The sequence below is a fragment of the Aptenodytes patagonicus genome, chromosome 10 (genome assembly GCF_965638725.1).
Source record: "Aptenodytes patagonicus chromosome 10, bAptPat1.pri.cur, whole genome shotgun sequence".
Taxonomy (NCBI): domain Eukaryota; kingdom Metazoa; phylum Chordata; class Aves; order Sphenisciformes; family Spheniscidae; genus Aptenodytes; species Aptenodytes patagonicus.
Window position 1 is genome coordinate 8,283,830 of NC_134958.1, and position 22,820 is coordinate 8,306,649.

The window sequence follows — 22,820 nt, forward strand, 5'->3', positions numbered from 1 at the left end:
CAAGTATAAGACAAGATTAATCAAGCCTGCCAACTTGAAACAGGCCAAAACTAGAGTCAAATATGACCTCTGCTTTAAGGGCCATGAAATGCAGACAGAAGTACCGTGATGAAGGTGTACTGCAGAAACAAACCTAAAAGAAATGCCACGTCTTAGCAGCTTTGAACTGAGATAAGAGACAAAATTCAAAACCCGATGAGGTCTCAGTTTGGCATCTGAAACCTATATCTGTTTATCAGACGCTTACAATCTACCATTATAAGTGAGAAATACTTATCAGTTTGGAATTACCTTGGGGGGATGTGTTGTCAAATTCAAATCATTGCTGGTTGTATGCAAGAAATGTGCATGCTTCATATGCAACCGAGCACATATGCGTATTCTGAGTCATTGAAAATACGGCCTTGCTGAGTTAATTATTTCTCTATGGGGTGGGAAGAACAAGGGCGACGTGTGTGAGTTAGGGTAGAGGCAGGGAACAAGGCAGGTAACTCGTGTCTTTTCTGTTTCAGGACTGTCAGCAAAGGGCTGCTTTGTTCCTCTGATGACAGGGCAAGACAAATGCTGCAAGTGCAGGTCTGCAGGCAAGGCTGGGACAGCTCGGATCAGCCCGGAGTGCCAACACTGGGATTGACCCTCGGGCACTCACTCCTTCTGGCTGTGGAGTTTCGCACAGGTCGATGGAAATGCGGCAATCATCTACGCTCTTCAAAGCTGAAGCATCTTTCAGCCCTTTCATCCCCTGCCTTCTGCCTTGGGCACCGCGGTGGCCTTCAGCGTATCAAGGATGAGGAAAACATACCCAGGTTTGAGACACCCCCCCAAAACAGGGTGTCCCCCCCCATTATGTGTGTGTATATATACACATGTGCGCACACAGCACTGCCACCCAGTGGCTTTGCTAACCACAAAGGGGGGGGGGGGGGAGGGAACTTGTTTTAGGGTTTTTTTTTTCCCCCAAATGCCATTAATATTGTATCAATACTTCATACAAGCACGTACTCAGCTCTGCCTTCCCAACCTGGAGGTGCCTGGCTTGGCACACACACACAGCCAGGCTGTAAAAGCGTGCCAGCTGTGCAGCCGCAATTGGAAATATCAATACCTTAGCATCGGGTTCAGATAACAGGCAATTTGCAATTGTCACACATATTCTACCTTTTCCCTTTTTTCTACCTTTTCCCTTTTTTGTGTGTGCGTGGTTAATTGTGAGGGGGAGGACGGCAGACCTTATCTCTTGCGACTAGTGGTGGCAAAACTGAAAAATTGTTTTCATTACCAGGTGGAAGGCTTTTCACATGCAAATTATCAATATCATTGTGAATGTGGCATTTTTATTAATCCAAACCAGCTTATCTGACCAAAAAGAAAGAAAGATCATTCTTGTTTTATATCAAACATTTTGCTCTGACAATGGCAAGTTGTATTTGATGAAATGTTGCATGGATCACACCATTTTTGCAATTTACTGCAGGAGAGAAAGAAATAGAAAGGACTAATGGATGGGGTTGGATCCGGGGATTTTTGGGTGGGTTTTGGGGTGGGTTTTTTTGCTTTTGTTCTTTTTCTCTTTAGGACACTTCTCCTAAATGCCAGTCAAATGATGCCAGTCAAATGATGCCAGTTTATGTAAGCTTTTTAACTTCTCTTCTTCAACATCAAAGAAACTGATCTGGTTTTATAGATGTGAGTATTTTTGTGTCTCTATTGTGTGCACTTCCCCTTCAGACACTCGGAAAATAAGGTCACGTTCCCTACTGAGTTCATCCTTTTCTATTGATTTTACTTTCTTAAAATCCTAATAGAGCTTGAAATTAATACAGTTTAATTTTCTTCTCCCTTTCTTTTGAACAACCGAAGGTTTCTTGTTGCTGCTACACCACTCTGGGTATAAAGAAGATGGAGTCCTCCTTCCAATGGCAAAAATCCCTGAGAAGAGAAAATCAGGAGGGTTTTGGCTCTTACTCCAAGGAAAGCAAGGGCTCTCCCTTCCAGCCTAAGAGATGAGGAGCAGGGATGCTTCTTCACTCAGTTCAACAGGGGACAGACCACAGAAAGTTACGGACCCCTCTGATGTGGCTAAATTCACATTCACCGACATTAGGACATACCTAAATGCCTCTGCTAGGGTTGTATCTCAGTGCTGTCTGCTTCTTAAAAGCAAACCATATTCCTATCACCCTGCCTATAACAAACGCTAATTTGTCCAGCATTTGGAGTCCTTTAGTAAGACTCACAGCTCTTCCGGGAGGCAGGTGAATGCGCTTTAGTACTGGACCTAGCCACTTCGGGATCCAGCTGGAAAACATTTACCCAAGGGTAAATAAAGCCAGGTGAGGAGACTGAGCTGCTTGGTTATTACCAGTGTTTCTCCATCCATGAGCAAAGAGGCTGTGGACTCCTGATGCTGGACTCTCTGATCCCTTGCTCCATGCAGAGACCGGCAAGAGCATTCAGGAGAAGATGGAGGGCATCAAACCTACTGAATCAGCATCCTTCCTTCCTGCTAATGAACTTACTGAGGAGGAAAAGACACTTCATGCCCCTTGGGAGTCGCCTGACTTTTGCAGGATGGACCAAGGGTTTCATTGGAGAAAGCACCCAGAAGCAGGTTCGTTGTCAATAATGAGGCAATGAAATGTCACGACCCTGGTTAATACAGGCTCCCATTTGTCATGCCCGTTCATCACATCAGAGTACTGTTTAGCTGTATAAAATGGGCTGTAAACTTTGTTCATTTTGGCTGACAGATATGATAAAGGTTATGTGCGTTTTACAGCATTACGAATTTGATGGGGAAAGGTCCCCTGAGACCTCTCGCTGCACTAGGTCTCATCATTCGTCATAGCATGGCAAAGACTTCATGGGTCATCTTCTCCATCCCTCCTTTGCTTGTTCAAGAGCCACTACCTTTCTCAATGATGCTTCTCACATAGATTAAAAGCATTTTAAATATGTATTATTTTTGCACTCTCTGTGTATCTGTGCCTTTCATACCCACATCTTAAATTCATCACCTCTCTGCCAGTTGTTTGTAAATGTCCCTAGGTGTTTAACTCTTATTCTCTGAACCCTCTGAGCTATTGTTGGCAAATATGGGTATTACATATTCCTGATATTTCTCAAAGGTCAAAAGAAAATGTAAAAATGCCATTTCTTTTCTCTTCTCCCTTCAAAGCAGCAAAATGCAATATTGTTCTGGTGCAGTTACTTTTGCCGTTATGCTAAGATAGTTTTTTTTCAGTACACCTCATTGTATTTACTGCAAATGTTCTGGATACAAAATTATTTCCTCAAATTATTAGGAACTAGAAGATATAATAGCCTTTTATTCTGTTTCAGAACATATTACTCTACCACAACAGTCTATTCGTGACAGTTTGCTCTCGTCTTCCTGCAACCCATCTTACAAATGAGACATAAAATTGAGGCTCTGGACGCTTACGGACCCAATCCTGCAACATTTATGCACCTGGTTAAGCTGAATCATGTGAGGATTCATAGCAAATTGAATGTGCAGAATGACTAACGCTTGAGGAACTATAGCAATTGCTCCAAAGCAGTTTGCAGTTTTTCAGGATAAAGAGGAATGCATGAAACTAGGGTGCATCATTTCCTCCTCCCCCAAATCTGGCCAGGATGCTCTAAAGGACGGACTCAGAGCAAATGCAGAGTAAAATGTCCTCTCCTGCAGTCAGTACCTATTATATTCATTTCTTTCTATCGCTACGGTAAGACTCCTGATCGTGCAGAATTTAGCCCTCAGTAGTGCAACAAGATCTCCAGGTTTTCATCAGAGAGTCATGCTTGGTGATGTTATACAGCCTTGTTAATTGATTAAAAAGTAATTCGGCAAGCTGCACTGCTCCTGCATCTTCTATATAGCTTGCTGCCTCCTCATTCAAACCCGGCTGTACTTCAAGGTCCTGGTCCCCATGTTTGAAGCCTGATCAGCTGAAGAATGACCTTTCTCTCCAACTTACATCTTTCAGAGGAATAAAACAACAGATGACACCAAGTACAGGATTCACACAGCTCTTTGTGCAAGCCCTTAGCAGTGGAGCTCTCCAGTGAAGGGCATCAAGCTTAACTCCCAGCTCACCCTGCAAGGAGGGGTTTTTTTTTCCATTTCAGTTAATAGCAGCATTTCCATTGACTTACGCAGGAGCAGAGTCAAATCCCAGCATGTCTGTTAAGACAAGCTGCTCCTCGGCAGAAGAAACATCTCAGCAGATAGGACATCCCTGCCCCTGCGAGAGTCCTCAACCAGGCAAACCAACTCCCACCATGTACTGAACAATGCCCCCACTTATTGCTCGGCCTCCACCGAGATTCCTGTTCTTGCACATCGCCACCGTGATTGGCAACTGAAAGAGAAAGATCAGACAAAAGAAGCTGAAACACCACCTGGGATGGAGCTGAAAAAGATGCAGGAGCAGATATCTCCATCTGTATTCTCGAGGATGTGTAAGATGGGAAGCCAGCTGCGGTGTGGTGTTCCCGAATCACAGGGGACTGGTGCTCTGCCCCGCTGCATCTCGGGAAACCCCGATGTCAGTCTCTGCACCAGCAAGGTCACCTCGAAGCCTGTTTCCTCATCCTCAGGCCAGTCACACTGCTGTGAAACTCCAGAATAGGGTGAGCAAAAGGAGTCCAAGAAGAATAAAGCAGAAGGAAAATGAGGCTTTTCTTAGATTTATGCAGAAGGTAAATTATGGGGCTACTTACACCATCTAAAATCACTTTCTCCCCAGGGGCCTGAATATGCTCTATTATAAAAGCTGTATACTGGACTGTAAATTTGCCATATATACTACAGTGTAATTGTACCAGACTCACCTATGTTGTATTTTTTTACCTATAAATGTAACAGTGATTTGTTCGTCTCCTCTTTCTACAAGAGCTTCAGAATCCCCAGGAAAGCACATGGGCCATAACGGGCTCCTTCCACCATTTAATCCAGATCAAGAGAAAAGTCTTCTGCTGAGTATGCCTTCCCGTACGCAATACCGCTGTTATGCATCCCCGTACGTATGGACACGCTTACCCCCGTGCAAAGCACCTCCGCGTCCTTGGTAGAAATCACACATTAACAGCGTATCACGCCCTGAGCAACGTACTTTTGTATTGATGCAAAAAGCCGTGCACAGAAGGGAAAATGGCAGCTTTCCAAGTGGCCCCAGTTAATAGCTCTGTTTTGCTTAATGGTGCCTCCCATTCAGACTAAAGATGCTGTTTTAAATATGTAAGCAATTAGTATCTCTCTCTCTCAACACATCTGTGCTTCTTCTATCTGCTGCATTATAAATCCACTGTGTCCCTCTCCAGCTTGACGGTGCATATATCACCAGATTTTCTGATTTTCAGCAACTTTCTGGTCCGAAACAATTACTCTTGGATTTGGAGACACTCTGCCAGGCCAGCCTTGCCTAACCCCCGGTACAGCCAGCCTCTCCTTTCCAGGGCTGGCGCTGGACTAACAGGTAACAGGGAGGTAGGGAAAGGACCTCTTGGTCTTTTTTTTTGGCCGTTCTTTGGTCCAGCCAGTCCCTTTTTCCTTCTTCCCAACTTTCATATCCCTTTCCGGATAGAAACTGCAGCCTTTTCTCCCCACCACAAAATCTAAGGGCATGCCTCTAGCCTGCAGGAGGCTGCTGGCAGGGGCTGGAGTGTGGCAGAGACCCATCCAAGTGCCTCAGAAGCGGAGCCCCTCGCGTGGTTTCTGCTTAACGAATTCTGCCTGTTCCAACTCCAGCGAGATTAGAGTCATGGCAGGACTGGTGTGGTTATGACGGTCAGTATTTATGGTAATGTAAAGAATTATTGTTACCAAAACGGGTATTAATAGTAATAGAGATAGGTGTGATTAGTTATTCATCGTCTTTGTTTACAAAGTGCTTTTCATCCCGAAAGATCTGCTTTATTGCACGCATCTTGCAAGAGAGGAAAAGGTCCAGCCACCGCCATCGCAAACAGTAGTTACCTTTGTCTTATTTTATTACAGCTTTTGTCCTTTCGGGGAGAAACCGCCCGCCCGCCCGCGCGTACTCCTCCCCAGCCAGGACCGGCCCTGTCAACGCCGCGCCGGTGCCCGCAAGGGAGGGGACGTGCCACGGCCGCGCAGGGGAAGCGGCAACGAAAAGCGAAGCCCGCTCGCAGAGGGCACCTCCGAGGGCGGGGAGGCGGCGGCTCCCCCGCCACCCGCCCGCCCCGGGACGAGGGGCAGCCGCTGCCCGCCGCTCCCGGGACGCCTCCGGCCGCGGGGACGCGCCGCAAACTTTAGCGGCGGGGGGCGGCGGGGGCAGAGCCCGCCCCGTCCGCCCCCTCCCCGCGCCGGGCGGGGCGGGACGGGCGCTCCGCGGGCGCCGAGGGGCGGAGCGGCCCCGCCGGGCGGCGGCGGCGGCGGCGCCGAGCCGGGACGCGGCGCCGCGCTCCGCACCCCGCGGAGCGGCGCGGAGCGGCCCGGCCCGGCCCGGCCCAGCCCAGCCCAGCCCGGGAGCCATGCCGCTGCCGTGCCGGGGCTGGACGCTGGCGTTGCTCACGCTGCTTGTCGGTTTCCTCATCTTCGCCGATATCTCCGAGATCGAGGAGGAGAGCGGGTAAATACCCCCTTCCCCGGTGCGGAGGGGCGCGGAGGGGCGCGGAGGGTAGGGGTGCTGGAGGCGGAGGAGGAGGCGGCGGCGGCGGCGGCGGCGGCGGGGGGGGCCCGGACAGTTTCTTTGTCTCCGGCTCTCCCGGTTTCTTGCCGCGCCGAAGTGGGAAGGGAGCTCGCTCCGCTCCCGCGCAGCGCCGCGGAGCCGGCGGCAGCCCCGGGCGGGACCGCCCCGCTGCCGGGCAGGACGGGGTGCGCCGGGGCACGGGGCCGGGGGGCAGCTATGCCGGTCCGGGCAGGGGTGCGGGAGCTGGTACCGCTCCCGTTAGAGACGCTGAGGTGCCGGTCCGGGTAGGGATGCTGGAACAGGTACCGGTCCCGTTAGAGACACTAAGGTGCCGGTCCGGGTGGGGATGCTGAAGCAGGTACAGGTCTGGGGAGGGATGCTGGAGCGGGTACCAGTCTGATTAGAGATGTTGGAGCAGATACTGGTCTGGAGAGAGGGGTTTGGGCGCGGGCAGTGCTGAGGTGTTGATGGACTGATGGAGCAGGTCCCTAAGCGCGATATTGGTGCAGGCAGTTTGCTGGCCGGGAATGGTGGGGCAAGTTGCAGCCCAGAGGGCTTGGGTGCCAGTGCTGGACTGGATGGGCACAGTGGAGAGGGCTCCAGCCCTCAGGGGTGATGGATCTGCAGGGTGGGAGAGATTGAGCAAGGACCAGCTGGGTGGGGGTGATGGAGCAGGGTGGGAGAGCTCAACCCACTCATCTGTCCCCACGGGCTGTGCCATGGGCTTCGTGATCACCCCTTCCCGGTCACCTCCAGAGTGGGTGCTTACCTGCAGGTGCCCTGCATGGCAGGGGCTAAAGCAGCCCCTAAGTCTGAGGAGAGGAGCAACACCCTGCCCACCCCATAAACCCCATCTCTGAGGGCTGCTTGGAAACTTGGAGGATGAAAGAAACAAATGCAGAGAGGAGGGTTTCCATTAACTTGAGGAACTCACTATAGCAGTGTGGAAAGACAAATCAAATAATTCAGTAATGTGGGGTGCACTCATAGTGCCCAAATGGCACAAGGTCTTTCTGTTTAGGACCAGGTGGCATTGCCTACTGTGTTACATCAAAACAAATACCTGGCACTTGGGGCTGAAACTGTAAATGAAACGCAGTGATGTTTGTCATTGTTTCATTGTTATGTTATATTGGGTGCCACAGGCAAGAAGTGCTTAAAGGTCAGTAGCCTTGGCCAGAAACATCCAGCACCAGACTGTAGGTTACCAGGCTAGATGAATTGTTGCTCTGCAATGAGCTGGCATATCTATATAATAATAAAGGAAATGAAAAGCTACTGAAGCATCCCCCCCATCGGACAGGCTGCTCCGATCCCCTTGTTTTCCTCCCATCTTCTTTTCCGGCTTCTGTTCTTTCTTCTCTCTCCTCGTCTATCTGCTAGATCTGTCGCTAGAACTTGCTGTGCCCTTATTGAAAATCTATTGTGTTTTTTTACTTGCTTGTCCTGTTTCTCACCCTGGTTCATTAGGGATTCCCAGTGTTTGGGTTTTTTTTTTCCCTCCACTCTTTTCTGTACATTGTATGGAAATTGGATGTTTGCTGGCTGCTTATCTCCAAGCCCTGGCATCTGAGTTTGTTGCTGTAGTTCCTCCAAGGAAGTACTGCCAAGCAGTGCAGCGGCAGACGGCAACAGGGTCAGACGAGTTCTGTAGAAACAGCAAGCAGCTTGTTTCATACAGCATTTCAGAAATAACAGTGCACAAGATAACTAGCAAAAGAGAGGAGCACCCTACACCCCAGGGAGCGAAGGATGGGTCCTGCAATCCGATGCCCTCTGACATGCGTTAGTCCCAGACTGTTTTTTCATAGCTAAGTTCCCACATCAGCTGTGCTTCTGATACAGGGATGCACAGAGCAAAGGTGGGACCCTGCTATATTAAGAAGTAATCATGAAGTAAGGCAAACTGACCCTTTCTCTTGCTTTGCCCTCTCCCACCCACTTCTTTTCCCCATTGCATCTCCAAAGTGGTTTGGGTTTGATGAGCTCCTTCATCCCAAACTCAGCAAGGGGTCGAACACTGTTCATCTTACACCCTAAGCTCTTAGCACAGGAGCCTGGCGCAAAGAGCACTTCATCCCCATGTGCTGCCGTGGTACCAGGGATGGTCAACACGATGCTCTGACCTGGCTGAAGTATATTGCTGGGGAGATGTGGAAAAGCTGAGTGCCTGATCTGCAGCAGTTCAGGGGATGATAAAGGGCTTTCAACTTTGAGGGCCACATCATAGCAGCATCTTTTGCAAACAGGTCCTGTAGGGAAGGGGGACTGTGTGACAGCAAAAGTGCACAACAGTGTGGAGACCCTTCCAAAGTTTTCCAGGAGCTCTCTGTGTGTCCAGGAGGGAACAGCTCCCCTCCATGAGAGGTTTGGGAGGTCCTGGATATTTGTGCAGCTCTTCCCCAGGTCAGGAATATTTGGCTGATGGATCGTGTGGCTCAGCATCCTCTTCCACACCCCCATAGAGCACCTTTGCTTTGGTCAGCGCAGCCCAAACATTAAGGAAAGCAAAGAGCCAGCCAAGTGTCCCCTGGCAGGCTCACGGCACTGAGGGGGGCTGGGAAATGCAGGCAGGTGCAACTCTTTTCTTCTTTTCCCTTGGCATCGAAACACTCTCTAATTATTGTGAGGAGCGAACAGCTTGCCCACTTTTACACATACCCTGCCCCCTGCCTGTGATTTGGATTGTCTTTGGAAGAATATGCCTCATATGGGTGGGAGCAGAGGGGAACATATTTCTCTTACCTACAAATACTGAGAAATCGCAGAAAGAACAAAATGTTCATTAGGTACAAAGTAAGAGTATAATATTTCTGGCAAAAGGACAAAAAAAAATAATCATGCTGTTTCCCCGGACAATAAGTTCCCAGCATCACAGGTGAAGGGAGGTAGGAGCTGAGGGCGGCTGGAGCTGCTCTGCCTGCCAGAGGTTTCTGAGAAAGATGTTTGGTCCTTAAGCAGTCCTGTCTTGCTCCTCCAGATATTCTTATACCACCTCCTGCAGACGGGAGATACTGAAACAAAGAGATGTCAGGGCAAGGATGAAAATTCAGCAGTTTCTTGCTTCCGACGCTGTGTCGCTCTCATTAGCACGTTCCTCCCACCTTGCAGCCACCTCTGCGCGCAGGTTTTCATCCCTGTCGTTATATATACGTGTCACCTATACATGCATCGCTTGAATTGCGTGCTCGGCGGTGCTGCGGGATGTCAGCAGGCAGGCAGGCGCGCTCGTCCTGCTCGCCTTGGCTCGCTCCTCGCGCTCGCCGGCGTGTACTGCCACGGTGAAGTATTGTCGTTGCGAACGGTCTTGGCACTTTGTTTCCGAACAACCGCCTGGTTCCGGGCTGCTGAACTTTTCCTGCAGCCCAGTGGCGCCTATGTCTCCCTCCATCGCTCCAGCTCCGGCTCTTTGTTTCCCTGGAAGGAAACAAAAGACACATTCACGTCTGTCTTGGGGAACACTAATGCAATCACAGCCATTTCTTCATCCACCCCAGGACAGGGGAGCGGGCCAGACCTCTCGCCGCGGAGGAAGACAAAGGACTCGGCGTCGAGTGGAATAATTATTGCCGGTGACGAGGAGGAAATTCTGCTCCTTGGTGGCAGTTTAAAGGGACTCTTTGTTATTATGCGTCTGCTGTAACAGTTCTGCAGGGGTCCGGCTGTGTCCTGATTGTCTGTAGAGGGAGCTGGTGACCCGCTGCCACCAGGTGACTTCTCAAATTAGCGCTTGAGCCATCTTAGGGAGCACTTGACACTTGGTAATGGGTTGGACTTAATATGACTCAACCTTTTCTCTGCTAGTCCAGACCACATGCCTTTCCATCCTGATTACATGAGAAATTATATTCTGCTCTTTGTAAGTGATGAATTGGAGTATCTAATATTGCTGGCCTGACTGGAAGCTTGTCAGTAAATTGCCACTTTTTCCTCATGTGCCCTTTTCTAATGCCTGCCTTTCAAAGGCTCAGGAATGCCACAAAGAGATTTTGTGTCCTTTATGGTGGCTGATGTGCTTGCTCTGAGTGGTCTGTAGTGTGCTGTAGTCGTAACACTTCTTGTCAAGGTTGGTCCATGGAGTATAAATGTCCTGCTTAGGTCTTTTAGGCTGTGATTTACTGCGCCTGACCCAGAGTCAGTCTAAGACTTGCTCTCCACCAGAAAGTTTTGTTGAAAAAAGTGCTATATTCTACCAACATACACTTTTGTGTGCTCACACAGTGGGTGCACACGAGCCAACAATTATCCAGGTTGCTCTGGAGGAGTAATACCTCTCTGCAGGACAGAAGCCCACAGGCACCCTGTAACCATTCATGTAAATGGAGCCAGTGGAGCAACCTTTGTTCTCGTTGGGTAGGGCAGGGCTCTAACAAAAGCGCCATGACGCATCGGGCTGGAAAATAAAAGCAATGTTGGAGCACTGATTTGAGTAAGAAAATACTTGGTGTAGGCTTTGATTGCAACTCTTCTGACGATAACTTGAGCTCAAGCAGCAAATTTCAGGTTGGCAGCAGAGCTCCCCTTCTTCCCTGTAAAGCGCCCCTTCATCTCCTGCTGCCCTGGCAGGGGCAGGGGTGGCTGCCACAAAGATGTATCCAAAACCCCTGTGCTCCTGCCTAGAGCAAGTTAAGGAGATGAATCTCCATAGCTTGTTTCCCTGAGCTCCGAGGGAATGGCAGGAGCAGTGGTACCTGCAGGGAAATGGTGTCCGTGTTGTGGTTTAACAAGGCAGGCAGCTAAACACCACACAGCCGTTCGCTCACTCCCTCCCCCGCCCCAGTGGGATGGGGGAGAGAATTGAGGAAAAAAAATAAGAGTAAAATTCGTGGGTTGAAATAAAGGTAGTTTAATAGGACAGAAAAGGAAGGGAAAACAATGATAAAAGAATATACAAAGCAAGTGATGCACAATGCAGTTGCTCATCACCCGCTGACTGATGCCCAGCCAGTTCCCGAGCAGTGGTCAGCCCCCTCCACCAACTGCTCCCAGTTTATATGCTGAACATGATGCCATATGGTATGGAATATCCCTTTGGCCAGTTTGGGTCAGCTGTCCTGGCTGTGCCCCCTCCCAGCTTCTCGCTGGCAGGGCAGGAGAAGCTGAAAAGTCCTTGACTAGTGTAAGCACTACTTAGCAGCAACTAAAACATCGGTGTCTTATCAACATTATTCTCATCCTAAATCCAAAACACAGCACTGTACCAGCTACTAGAAAGAAAATTAACTCTATCCCAGCCGAAATCAGGACAGTCCGGCAGGAGGGCTGGGAGCAGCAGGATGGAAAGCACTAGCAGACCCCCGAGCAATCCAGTGGAACAAAAAGAAAACCCAGCACCGTGAATGTAACCAGTCCCTCTAACGGCTTTCCACTACAGTTGGTGAAAAGTTACTCTTCGGTCCAGTCCTGATTGTCAGCAGCTTGCAAGACCCCCAAGGAGGGAATTTCTGAGCTTGCCAGCGAGGAGGGCAGTGGCTGTGATAGGAGGATGCACTTCATCAGCCAGCGCTTCTTGGGTGCAGGGTTGCCAAAGCCATGGCCAGTCCCACCCCCAGCAACCAGAGCAATGAAGAGAGCAAAGCAGCTCCCACAAGTGCTCCAAGTTTCCCTTTTGCCCAGGTGGTCTTTTTGTTTCCCGTGTCTAACCCCGCAAATGCACTATTCCAGTCTGGAAGGCAAAGGAAACCTTTTTCTCCCTGCAGAGAACAAGGAGTTCCAAGTGTTGGTTCATTTAGCGAAGGCTTGTTGAGCAGCTAACGGTGAGGTTAAGTGATTCAGCCGTCAGCAGTACGGTGCCTGCTCCTCCGTGCTACTGCCATACTTGTGGGCAGAGAGTGAAGCCCTGGGACCGTGGCCAGCAGTGACACAGCAGATCCCGCTGCTGCCATGAGCCCTCCGGGCCTCTCCCGAACATGGATAAAGGGGTCAGGTTTTTTCTTGTATCCTCTGCAGCAACTGTGGTTATTCTGCTTGGAGATCTGTTCATCACTGCCTACTTGCATGCCAGACATGCTTTTTATCTTCCAGGAAAGCGTTTAACAGGAGCTCCCTTATCTTTCCTTGGGCTTTCAGGCTACAGGTATTTTGTTTTTTCATTCCTGAGACCAGCACTATTTAAATACATCTACAGGCACAGTTGCTATAAAACCCAGTTGTTCCAAAGACAGACTTACTCTAATTGCCTCCATCATTTGTTTTCCCTGGGCCTGGGTCATCCTCAGCAGCAAGAAATAAGCCCAAACTACAATATTAGACAATAATTATTTTGCCATTTCTCTGGTTTCCGTCCCCAGGTGCCTCTGGAAACAAGGGAGTTCCCTGACACAGTAAATTCACTGTGGGAGCAGAGTTTCAGGTGTCCTTCAGCAAACACCATGGCAGAGGCAGCTGGCGTCAGCAGCTCTGCCCCTTGCAATGCAATAGAGAAAAGAAAAACAAAAAGAACAAAAAACCCCCACATCTTTACAGCTCCTTTTTCTTTGTGCTCCCACTGTAAATCTAAACAACTCCTTGTCTTGGCTGAGCAGGAGCCTCGATGGTGGTGGTGGCCTTGGGAGATGCATCCTCATCAACAGCAGCAGCGCTGGCTCCAATCGGGAAGCGAAAGGGCTGATCCAGGGAGAGGGGCACGGGGCTGCCAAAACCCGCCGGGGTAGCGGCGATGGTGTGGGGTGAGAGGGCAGGCTGGGAGCGGGAAGGAAGATGAACTGGGAGGGCAGCACACGGTAAAGGTGCTTGGTGTGTGGGTGGTGGGACCAAAACAGTCCTCCTGAAGCAGCGAGTGATGCCACAGCACAAATGCCGTGTCCTGCCATCAGGTAACCCCGTTAGGAGGAGTCCCTGCACCAGCCCAGGGATGATCGTCACTCTTGGGGGTGACACTACAAGGCAGAAATGCCGTCAGCTTTAGGGACACTCCCCTTTGCCAGGCAGTCAGCAGCTTCATTGCCCTGATCCTGCTAACTCTGCTGGCCCCGCTATTGACCCTTCTGAGGTTCCCTGTTTGCACAGCATTTGATTCATCGAGCTGGCTGCTCATGCATAGGGTCAGCTCTTACCAAATTTAAGCGCTGGACTCTTTCTTATTGCTTCTGCAAATAAAGTCTGTGTTCTTGCATACAGAAATCCACTGGGAATATCGCAAACGAACAAAAAAAAAACCCCAGGCTGGCCATCTGCATGCTGAGCATGCCGTCCCTCCCCGTCCAGTGCTCTCCATGGGCAGGGCTGCTTTTAAAAGCACATATTGTCACAGTCACGACACAGTTTTGAAGTGCTCTTTCAAGGCCTCCCTCAGACAAACAGCATCACAGTGGGCTCCAGGTATCACCCACGTGTCTGGCAGCTCTGAATCAAAGGATGGTTCTTCCACCACCACCCATCACCTCCCAGCCCAGACTTTACCAGCATCCTCAGGAATATAATTCAGCTCTCAGCCAGTGGCTACAATAGGGGATATGTTTTCCCTGCGAAGGTTAAGCAACGTCATAAGACATCTCCAGCACCTTTTCAGACACCCAGAAGCACACTCGACTGTCAACCAGCAGCTGCTCAGTTGATAATTAAACTTCTCCTTCTTACTGCCGCCTGGATTTCCATGGTGTAGCTTTATGGGCCAGGGGAGGAGAGAGGAGGCCGAGCTCTGAAACCAGTAGTGACTTTTCAAGATTTGGCATCTGGACATGGTCATCTGGGGACTAAGTCCCTGCGAAGGTCCTGGGACAACTCCATTGCCGGTGAGTGCCTGTGATGGTGGGCAAATAGCTCAAGGAGTTGCTGGTTGTGGGATGCAGCTCTCATCCAGGCGCTCCCAACCCTCTTTGTGTAGGCACACAATGTTATTTTGAGGATGCTCATACAGAAGAACCACCCCAGGAGGATGTCACTGCCCAGGAGAGGTCCTCAGCGTCCACATCAACAGTGGAAGAAGAAACCACATGAGACCTCAAGTATTCCAAGGGGCTGCGCAGAGCAGTGGGAAAAACAGGCAAGAGACGGGTGTGGGAGGATGAGCCCGAGGACCCACAGCCCTTCAGCCACGATATCTTTTCATAATGCACCACTCCCATTTCCCAAGGTACGTGGCATGCAAGATGCTGCAGGAGCCACTGGGATTTCTACCTTTTGGGACACGAATGCTTAGGGTGACAGGATCTGCTGCAAGACTGATGCTCTGCTGTTTGTGCTCCCTGACAGCTCTGCTCTCTTGGCTGAAAAAATTATCTCAGGAAAAATGTATAGTGTAGACATGTTTTTTTAAGCAGTGAGGCTTTTGTCTCAGCTCCTTTCTAGGTCTTCGCTGGGCTCTTGGGGTTTTTTCCTTCTCCCTTCCAGAACAGGAAAGCTAAATACACAAACACACACACACACCCCCCAGTCCCAAGCCCCTCACTGGATCCTTTTTGCCTGCTTCAATGTCTTTTTCTCTGCTGGCTGTTTCATTAACACAGCCAAAGAAACTGAACCGATGCCAGGAATAAACTTCTAATGGAAGACCTGAGGTGAAGGAAGGAATAAGGTCCTGCCAGTACGCAGGATAGGAGAGGTGAAGTGTGTGACATTTGAGCCCTGTGAGCCCGTGAGTATTTTGTCTTTAAAGCAGCAATAAAACAAGAGCATCACGGGGTGATCGAGTCAGGCCGTGCTGACGTTATGGTGAATGCATGTGGATGTGAGACCTAACACACTACAGGTGCGAAAGAGGCTTTTCTGGCTCAGAGAAAGAACATGCTGGCTTGGGGGCAGAACCTGAAAGTCCTGGACCATGGCTCCCTCGCGGGCAGCAGTAACCATCAGGCTGCTCCGAGCATCCTCTTGCCTTTTACAGGTCCTTCAGAGCAGGTGGCTCAAGGCAGGGACAGGGATTTGGTTGTGGTGCTCTGGTTACCCCAGTGCAAAGTGATCCCCAAGCAGTGTCCTGGTTGCCTCGTGTCCTTTAGTTGTCGGAGCTGCACCGTTCCTGCTGATTCTTCACCAGTTTTGTCACATAAGCGTTTCAGCCTAATTGGCTTATTCCCTATTAAGCAATAGGTGTCTCTGTTTTGCAAACTCGTGGGTCTTGATTCCTGCATCCTCAGCGTATGCTTGCAGTGATTACACACAGTGATTTGCAGCCAGGCAGGAATCTTGGGGCCAAACCCTGCTCTCATTTACATGGGAGCTGATATGGAGTAACTGCCTGACAGGTACGGATGCTGAGCACCTCCGACCTTCCCATCTTGTTGTGGTCCCTGGGAAGGAGCCCACAGGATGAGTGACATGATGGAGGTGGGATTAGGACATGGGAGGAAGCGACCAAATTAGCGAGGCTGGTTTGCATGAGACTGACAGATCTGCGTTTCCCGTGGCAGGTAATAGCAAGTGCCGTGAACAACAGCGAGGCCATCGGCTGGTGCTTTTACACTGAGTCTCCTTGGCTCGCTGGAAGATGCTACGCCGCTAGCTAGGCTGCACAAGCACTGCCCCCGCAGCTCGTATACGAGAGCTGCAGCGGGACCCCAGCGGGGCAAGGTGATTTTCCTGAAAGCCATGATACGGGCACACTCTCCCAAATGTGGTCGTATGACTCGATAGAAAGAATGAAGCTTGGAGCAGTAAAAATAGCACCTGATATTTAGGAATTTTTTGACACTCAGACTGCCAAGCTGTGACAATATGAACAAGTGAGATTTTAAACACATCGAAGTGCGATTTCAAACATCTCATCAAGAGGTATTGCAGGATCTTTCATCCTAGCAGACAAACGTTTTAGAAATGTCTTCCAAATTAATCCCTATAGAAGGAACCTTGCTCGCCAGGAGAGTGTGGGTGCGCAAGGCTGCCCAACAGACACCGTTTCTCTTAATTGCAATCTCCTCCACACCCGGGATGAAAGCCTCAAAAACAACTGGTGAAATGTCACGGGGAATGATCTGCAAGTGTCCGATGTCCTGGCTCCTCCCGGTGTGTTATGAAATGTGATGCAGGAAGGCGAGATGAGAAACGAGCCTGTGAGAGCTGCGTTTCTGGATGAGGAAGACCGGCATTAGGGAGGGTGCGCAATGTTGTGTTCAGGAACTTGATCTCCGGGGTTAAAAATGCATCTCGGATCTCATCACTTCTTGCCTGGCTTTGGCTTTTTTTCCTAATTTGCAAGTTGGTTTACATGTGGGGCTAAGAGCAGTGAAGCCTTTCCTCTCCATATTTTCTATCTTCTGTGATAGCAGAGCATTTTATGGATGTGGGTGGGCTTTGACCTAAACCCCACAGAAACCACTTGAGTGTCTAGTGAGAAGCCCACAAGGGGACTTGCTGATGAACATGGCCTTCTCCCGTCTTTTCAGCGAGACTCTGATGTGCAGATGGAGAGCCAGGATGCTGTCCCTGGGTAATCCTGGTTTCCAGCCTCCGGGCTCAGTTCCTGCTCAGTTCAGGCTCCTGGGACACCTTTGCTTCTCCACCCTGTAGGACAGGCTGGACAGGTTGGCACTTGGAAGCCAATTATTACCCTTTCGTAGACAACTTGGAAATGTGGCAATTTTTCCCCCAAAGCCCTGGAGTCACATTCACTGCTCTGCCGGTCTCACCACAATCCCTGAATTTCAGGGAAGAGGAGGGAGGGTTGAAACCTGTGTCACGATGCACATTTCAGGGCTCTGGCCAGAGCGAATCCTGCGCCTTCCTTGAGGACTCGGGGAGCACATGGCTTATCTTAATGACTGCACTGCTCTTAGTCAGCAAAATGAATTCACTCACTTAATAGGGCAGTCAGTGCATCCAAGCCCATCTCTAACGAGGCGGCGTGCAGGTGCCAGCTAGTCCCTGACGTTGCAAGGTCTGGCTTATGCCCGTGAATGCACATGGATTTATATATCACTGTGAGCATCAGCAGGAGCAAGGCTATCAAGTTTGGGAGGAGGGGGGCGATCTATGTGTTTGTATTTCATTTTCAGTGGCTGGGCAGTGTCTCCCTTTCCCCAAAACTCTTAGTTACAGTGACTGCGTCCATCTGGCCACGAAGCAGCATCCTGCAGAGGGTCTGTGAGCATCCTGCTCTGTGTACCCTCTCCACCCAGCTGCCTCAGGGACAGCCCGTGGGTTGGGAGGGCAGTGATTTTGGGAGGGTGGTCCCTGACCGGGCCTGGCATCTCACTTGTGTGCTCTTCAGATAGAAAATAGCAATTCTGGTCTTGAAGACAACATCAGAGCAACCCTTAGAAAACAAAGTAAGTATAGCTGGCAATTTATTTTTTTTTTTTAATAGATGTGGGCTGCCTTATGGGTACAGCCTGCAGCCATTTCAGGAGACTGACGGCTACATGTGTTTTTCAGGCCAGTGAGACCTTTTCAGATCGATTCCCGTGGTCCTTTGGGTGACACGTCCTACCCTTTCACACAGCAAGAGCTGTACTCGCTCTCAGCAAGTAAAGAGCAGTGTTTTCGAGAGGACAGGTCTGCTGTAAGCCCATAGTGCCTGCTCCTGTCCTGGCTTGTGGGACTGTCATTTTTGGTGTTGCGGGCTAAGCCACTTCACCCCCACTGTCCCAGCTGTGAAACAAGGATCATAAAATGTGCCTAACACAAAAGCAGGTTGTGAAAACTTAATTAGTAGGTGTTAATCATTTGAACTCCTCAGATAAAAATTGTGGCACTCTGAACTCTCTTTCTGAGGAATTCAGATGAATAAATTCTGTTTAACAATCCCCCAAGGGATTACAGGGATGTTATTATCTCTCTTTTATGTGGAGGAGGGAGAAGAGGAGGACTTGGGTTGCCCAAGGTCAGGAAGAAGCAGAGGTTTTGTTCCACCAGGAATGGGCTCCACAAATGTGGCTAAATGGGTGATTGGGTACGGCTGAAATTTCTGGCTGGTTCATGCTTCTCCTACCCACTTCCCATGTGTATTCTCTGCCGCAGAGGCTTGGGGGAAGCAGGAATTGGAGGTGGGCATTGTAAAATATCCACGGAAAACACATTTTTTAATTTGTAAGCCTGAGAATACGGATGCATAATGCCTGCTTTTAGAGATCCGCTCGCCCAAAGAGGCTGTGTGACCTACTTGTTCAGTCAAAGCAGCTTTGATTTCATGTATCAAAATTGCTCGAAGCAAGACCGAACCGTACCTAGCAACAATTAAGAGAATCATTTAAGAAGTGGGAAATGATGAAAAGGGAAGCAAAAACCCTAAACAGCCCATTCATAGTGGGTGAATAGAAAAGTGTTCACGTACCTGATTTGTCAGAAATTATTCATCCAAGAAAATTTGGACCTGAACCATAAGACAATTTTTCTTTCTTATCCTCTGATATATGAATCAGTGTCACTTTACATCTGAGCACAGAATGTTTTGACCTATATAATATCTTAGATAGTGGAAATTCAGCTTGAAAATCTCAAAGCAAAAATGAGAAAGGATGGCATAAGCCAGTAATATGGCATTAGCACATATAGATGTGACTTATCACTGGAAAACATCCCAACAGAAGTCAAAAGAAGAGCATTTTGTAAATAATAGGATTAGGAAGCAGGTTGGTACTTTGTGGAGCTGGCTATACAATCAAACTGATAACAACTAGATTAATAAGGCAATTCAATCTAAACACGGTGTAGCACTAGAAAGCTTTTCAAAATCAATGCCTATCTGTGCAATTTTAATCGAGGTTGGTCTTTGCCTTTTGAAGCCAAGAGATTTGAAACTCCAGGTCAGCAAGGTATAACAAAATGGGCTGACTTTTTTTTTTTTTTTTTTTTTAACTTGTGCCTCTTAATTAGTGCCTTCCATTTCTTGTTTTCCTCTTCCCAGGTGGGAGAAGTGAAGCAGTACAGTGATATTGGCTTGCCTGTGTTGGTAATGAAGTATGGCAGACCTTGGAAAATACCACGCTTGGCTAAACTACAGGTGTTTTGAGCAGCTGGTTTGCCTGGCTGGTACCCCTCGGTGGGCTGAGCTGAGCAGGATGGCTGGACAGGGCAATACACCCCATGGTATCACATTCACAGCACACATTGTCTTCGGCCGCACAAAGGGAGATTGTAGGGAAGGTGTCCAGAAGTTGCAGTGTAGGACACAAAGGGCCCCACAGGAGCATTTTAGGATTCACTAAGCCAGCTGAGACCTTCAGCCAAGTATCATGTCCCAGCTTCAGGCAATCTCCGTGGCTCGGAGAGAGAAGCCAAGCCTGGTACAGGGAGAGCAGTGTCTCTGCCAGCATCTCAGGTGTCCACCGAGAGCATCCTGGATGCTGTTGGGCTGGATGCTGCCCTGCAGCAGTGGCTGTGGCTAGCAAAGCCCAGTGCCACAGAGCAAGTCATGGGAAGATGGCTAGCAGAGCCCTGCTCTCTCCTCCACCAATGAGCCACCCCTTCCATGCTCATATATGACAGCAGAACATTTCGTGCTCTGTTTGCATTACAATATTTTGAAATCTTTGCTTTTCACAGTGTGTGCAAGGGAGAGAGTAACCCCTGAAACAGCCCTTGAGGGGCTGCTCAGCAGGGGATCCGGGCAGCCAATCTCCTTCCCTACCACCTCTGTACACAGCGAGCTGGGAGATGTGCTCTCAACTTGTCTTTCTCATGTCCAGCATCTCCAGCCCCGATGCCTGCCTTAATTTCAGGAGGAGACATGCACAGACCTATCACTGGGGGCATGTAAAGCTAGATTGGATAAATGCATTTGAATAATAAGTTGTGATGCTTCGGATCAGTCCTGCTGTAGATGCAAAACATGGATGAGGTGGGAGCTAACAGGTCTTCTCCACTTCCTAATTTCTGGGAATTATTTTTTTTTTCTTTTCACAGAGGTTGTGAACAAGCACTTATTCAGGGAGCAGCATTTATTTTTCTAAGTCCTTACTCCAGTCCCTATCTGTCTTACAGCAAGTGTGAAGGAGTGTGAATCCCATTTGGAAGGCTCCTTCAGAGGAGACGTCTCTGAAAGGATGCATGGTTTGCACACTAATCCAGTCTACTCCCACACCCCGCGGTGAACCCCATTAAAGCAGAGGCTTGTTAAATGCCAGTAGGCTTTAGGAATAAGCTAGACCTGCTGTTCCCTTGATGCACCAAAAAATGAAACAGCTCGCTGACTCTCAGGTTTGTCAAAGGAAAGAGGAGAGTGTCAGAGGAAGAATTGCTCTGACTTGGCCGTAGATGGTCTCCAGCAGTAGGGAGGAAAGGGACAACCGTCACAGCATTTCCAAAGGTTTGATGTTATGCGGTGCTGAGGGCTGTGCTTAGCCTAATGAAGGGCTTTACATCACATCGTGCAAGTCTGAAAAATCTTTTTTGATGGCACCAAACATTCACGCGCTCTATTTCTTTTTCATTTATGTCTAATGCATTTGGGATTTTTTCAGGACTGGCAGAAATACGTGCTCCTGAGATACGTTTTCATTAAGGTGTATATTTCCAGGTAACAATATTTCTGCTGGAGGAGAATTTGGTTCTCTTTATGAGCATGTTCATTTGGATATCTGTGCAATGGAAGCAATAAAACAGAGCAATGAGCACGTGGCAGTTAAAATGTGTTTGACTAGGAGCCCAGCTCCCACTGAGCATCACAAAGTGGGTGACTGATTCTTTGTGAGCCCTTTGAAAATAGCAAGCTAAAGCAAGAAGGGGCTCTGCAGCCAACTAGATGCAGACCAATACTTGTATGTATTTATTTTTAACTGAGGATTGACGGGTCGTATGAGTGGCGTTGGTTTCTGAAGGGGCTTGGTCCCACCTATTCTTCATTATAGAATCAGTCTAGCGCCTGGTGCTGGGAACTTTGGCTCTTCGTTCCCACAGGTCTTGCTCAGGCAGGTCTGGCACCCATCCTTATGCAGTGGTGTCAGGCCATGGGAGTGACAAGGCTGTTGCTTGAGGAGGTCTCAGCTCCAGCATGCAAGTGACTGCGCTGAGTTGGCCTCATAGCTTCAGCCAGGTTACGCCACAGGGGGGACAAGGGGCTTCAGGGCATTCATGGGATCAGAGAGGGCTGGAACAGGGCCCCAGATCTGGCCTGGGTCACTGGGAGCCGGGAGAAGGCACACTGTGAGGATGAGGTCTCCATAAGTCACCCAGGAGGCTGGTGGCACGGTCTGGTTAAAACAGAGGTGTTGGGTGGTCTCAACAGAAAGCCCAAGATGAAGACAGTGGTGGGAATCCTGTCCAGATCATTCAGCTCAGTCCCCACCTGAGAAGGACAGGGGAAGTCCCTTGGCAACCTGGAGATGGAGGAGACCTTCTCTATGCACTGCTAACACCTGACTCGTAAAAAAAAAGTAGAGATGTATTTAATGCAACCTGTAGGCTGCATGCTGCTTTGATGATGGAGACCAGATGTCTTTGACGGCTGGTTAGATTGCGCAGGTATTATTAATTGGGTTGGTTAGGAGCTTTTTTGCCGGAATGATTTTACTGTCACAGTAGGGCAGCAATGACGATGGATGTGAAAAGCCCTTCACAGGCATCAGGACATCTCCCTTCTGGATGGGGTGGGATGCGAACGGCGCAGCAGTGTCTCCGTTCAGAGCCCTTCAGAGCAGGATCTCTTGACTGTTGAACAATGCTTGGCAAAGAGGAGCTGGGTTTATAAATAATGCATTTCCTTTGTCTTGCAGGAGTTCTGGAGGCAGAGGTACAATCAGATCAGCTGTGAACAGCTTACATAGCAAATCTAATAGGTTTGTAAATTAGATTTTGTGTTCATTTGTTTTTGCTGTAAGGCAGCTATTAATCTGCTTCTCCTCTTCGCTGGATAGTGCTGCTCTTATTTAGCAAATGTATCTGTTTCTTTTCACTTCTGCTTTGCATTTTCTTAATCGTTTCTCCCCCTCCTTCCCCCAGCTCAGTGCAATAATCATTTGCAAATAACCAAGGATCTGCAAGTTGCGGTGATTGAGAGAATGAGAAAGAGAGAGTTACTTATTGGGAAAATAAGTCAGTGATAGAGTTGCCATTTTCGTAGTTTTACTACGTTTTATTAGAAGAGCAATCGCTGTCTTTGGCATCAGAACTTCATTCGGTTTTATCGTAATGCACTTCAGTAACATCGCTCCATTGCAGACTCATTTCATGGCACCGCAGCTTCATTCAGTGTCTCTCTCTCTTATTTTTACAATAATTTCATGTCAGCCCAGCATTGCCAAGTGACATGGTTGCAAAGCCTGGTGACACCACACGAGAAAGGAAGGGTGA

General features: G+C 49.1%; 1 protein-coding gene and 1 long non-coding RNA gene across 2 annotated transcripts in view; both read left to right on the top strand.

Annotated features, from left to right (window-relative positions):
• LOC143165245 (uncharacterized) overlaps nt 1-2,952 on the top strand; it is a 43,319-nt gene extending 40,367 nt beyond the window's left edge. The window contains exons 4-6 of the long non-coding RNA XR_012996224.1: nt 513-806; nt 1,576-1,686; nt 1,861-2,952. This is a non-coding gene — a long non-coding RNA (uncharacterized LOC143165245). The remainder of the gene's footprint in view (nt 1-512; nt 807-1,575; nt 1,687-1,860) is intronic.
• Nucleotides 2,953-6,459: 3,507 nt separating this feature from the next.
• ST8SIA2 (ST8 alpha-N-acetyl-neuraminide alpha-2,8-sialyltransferase 2) overlaps nt 6,460-22,820 on the top strand; it is a 35,113-nt gene continuing 18,752 nt past the window's right edge. Inside the window, exons 1-2 of the mRNA XM_076347968.1 lie at nt 6,460-6,599; nt 22,244-22,306. Of these exons, the coding sequence (XP_076204083.1) occupies nt 6,502-6,599; nt 22,244-22,306 (161 nt within the window). The 5' untranslated portion in view covers nt 6,460-6,501. The remainder of the gene's footprint in view (nt 6,600-22,243; nt 22,307-22,820) is intronic.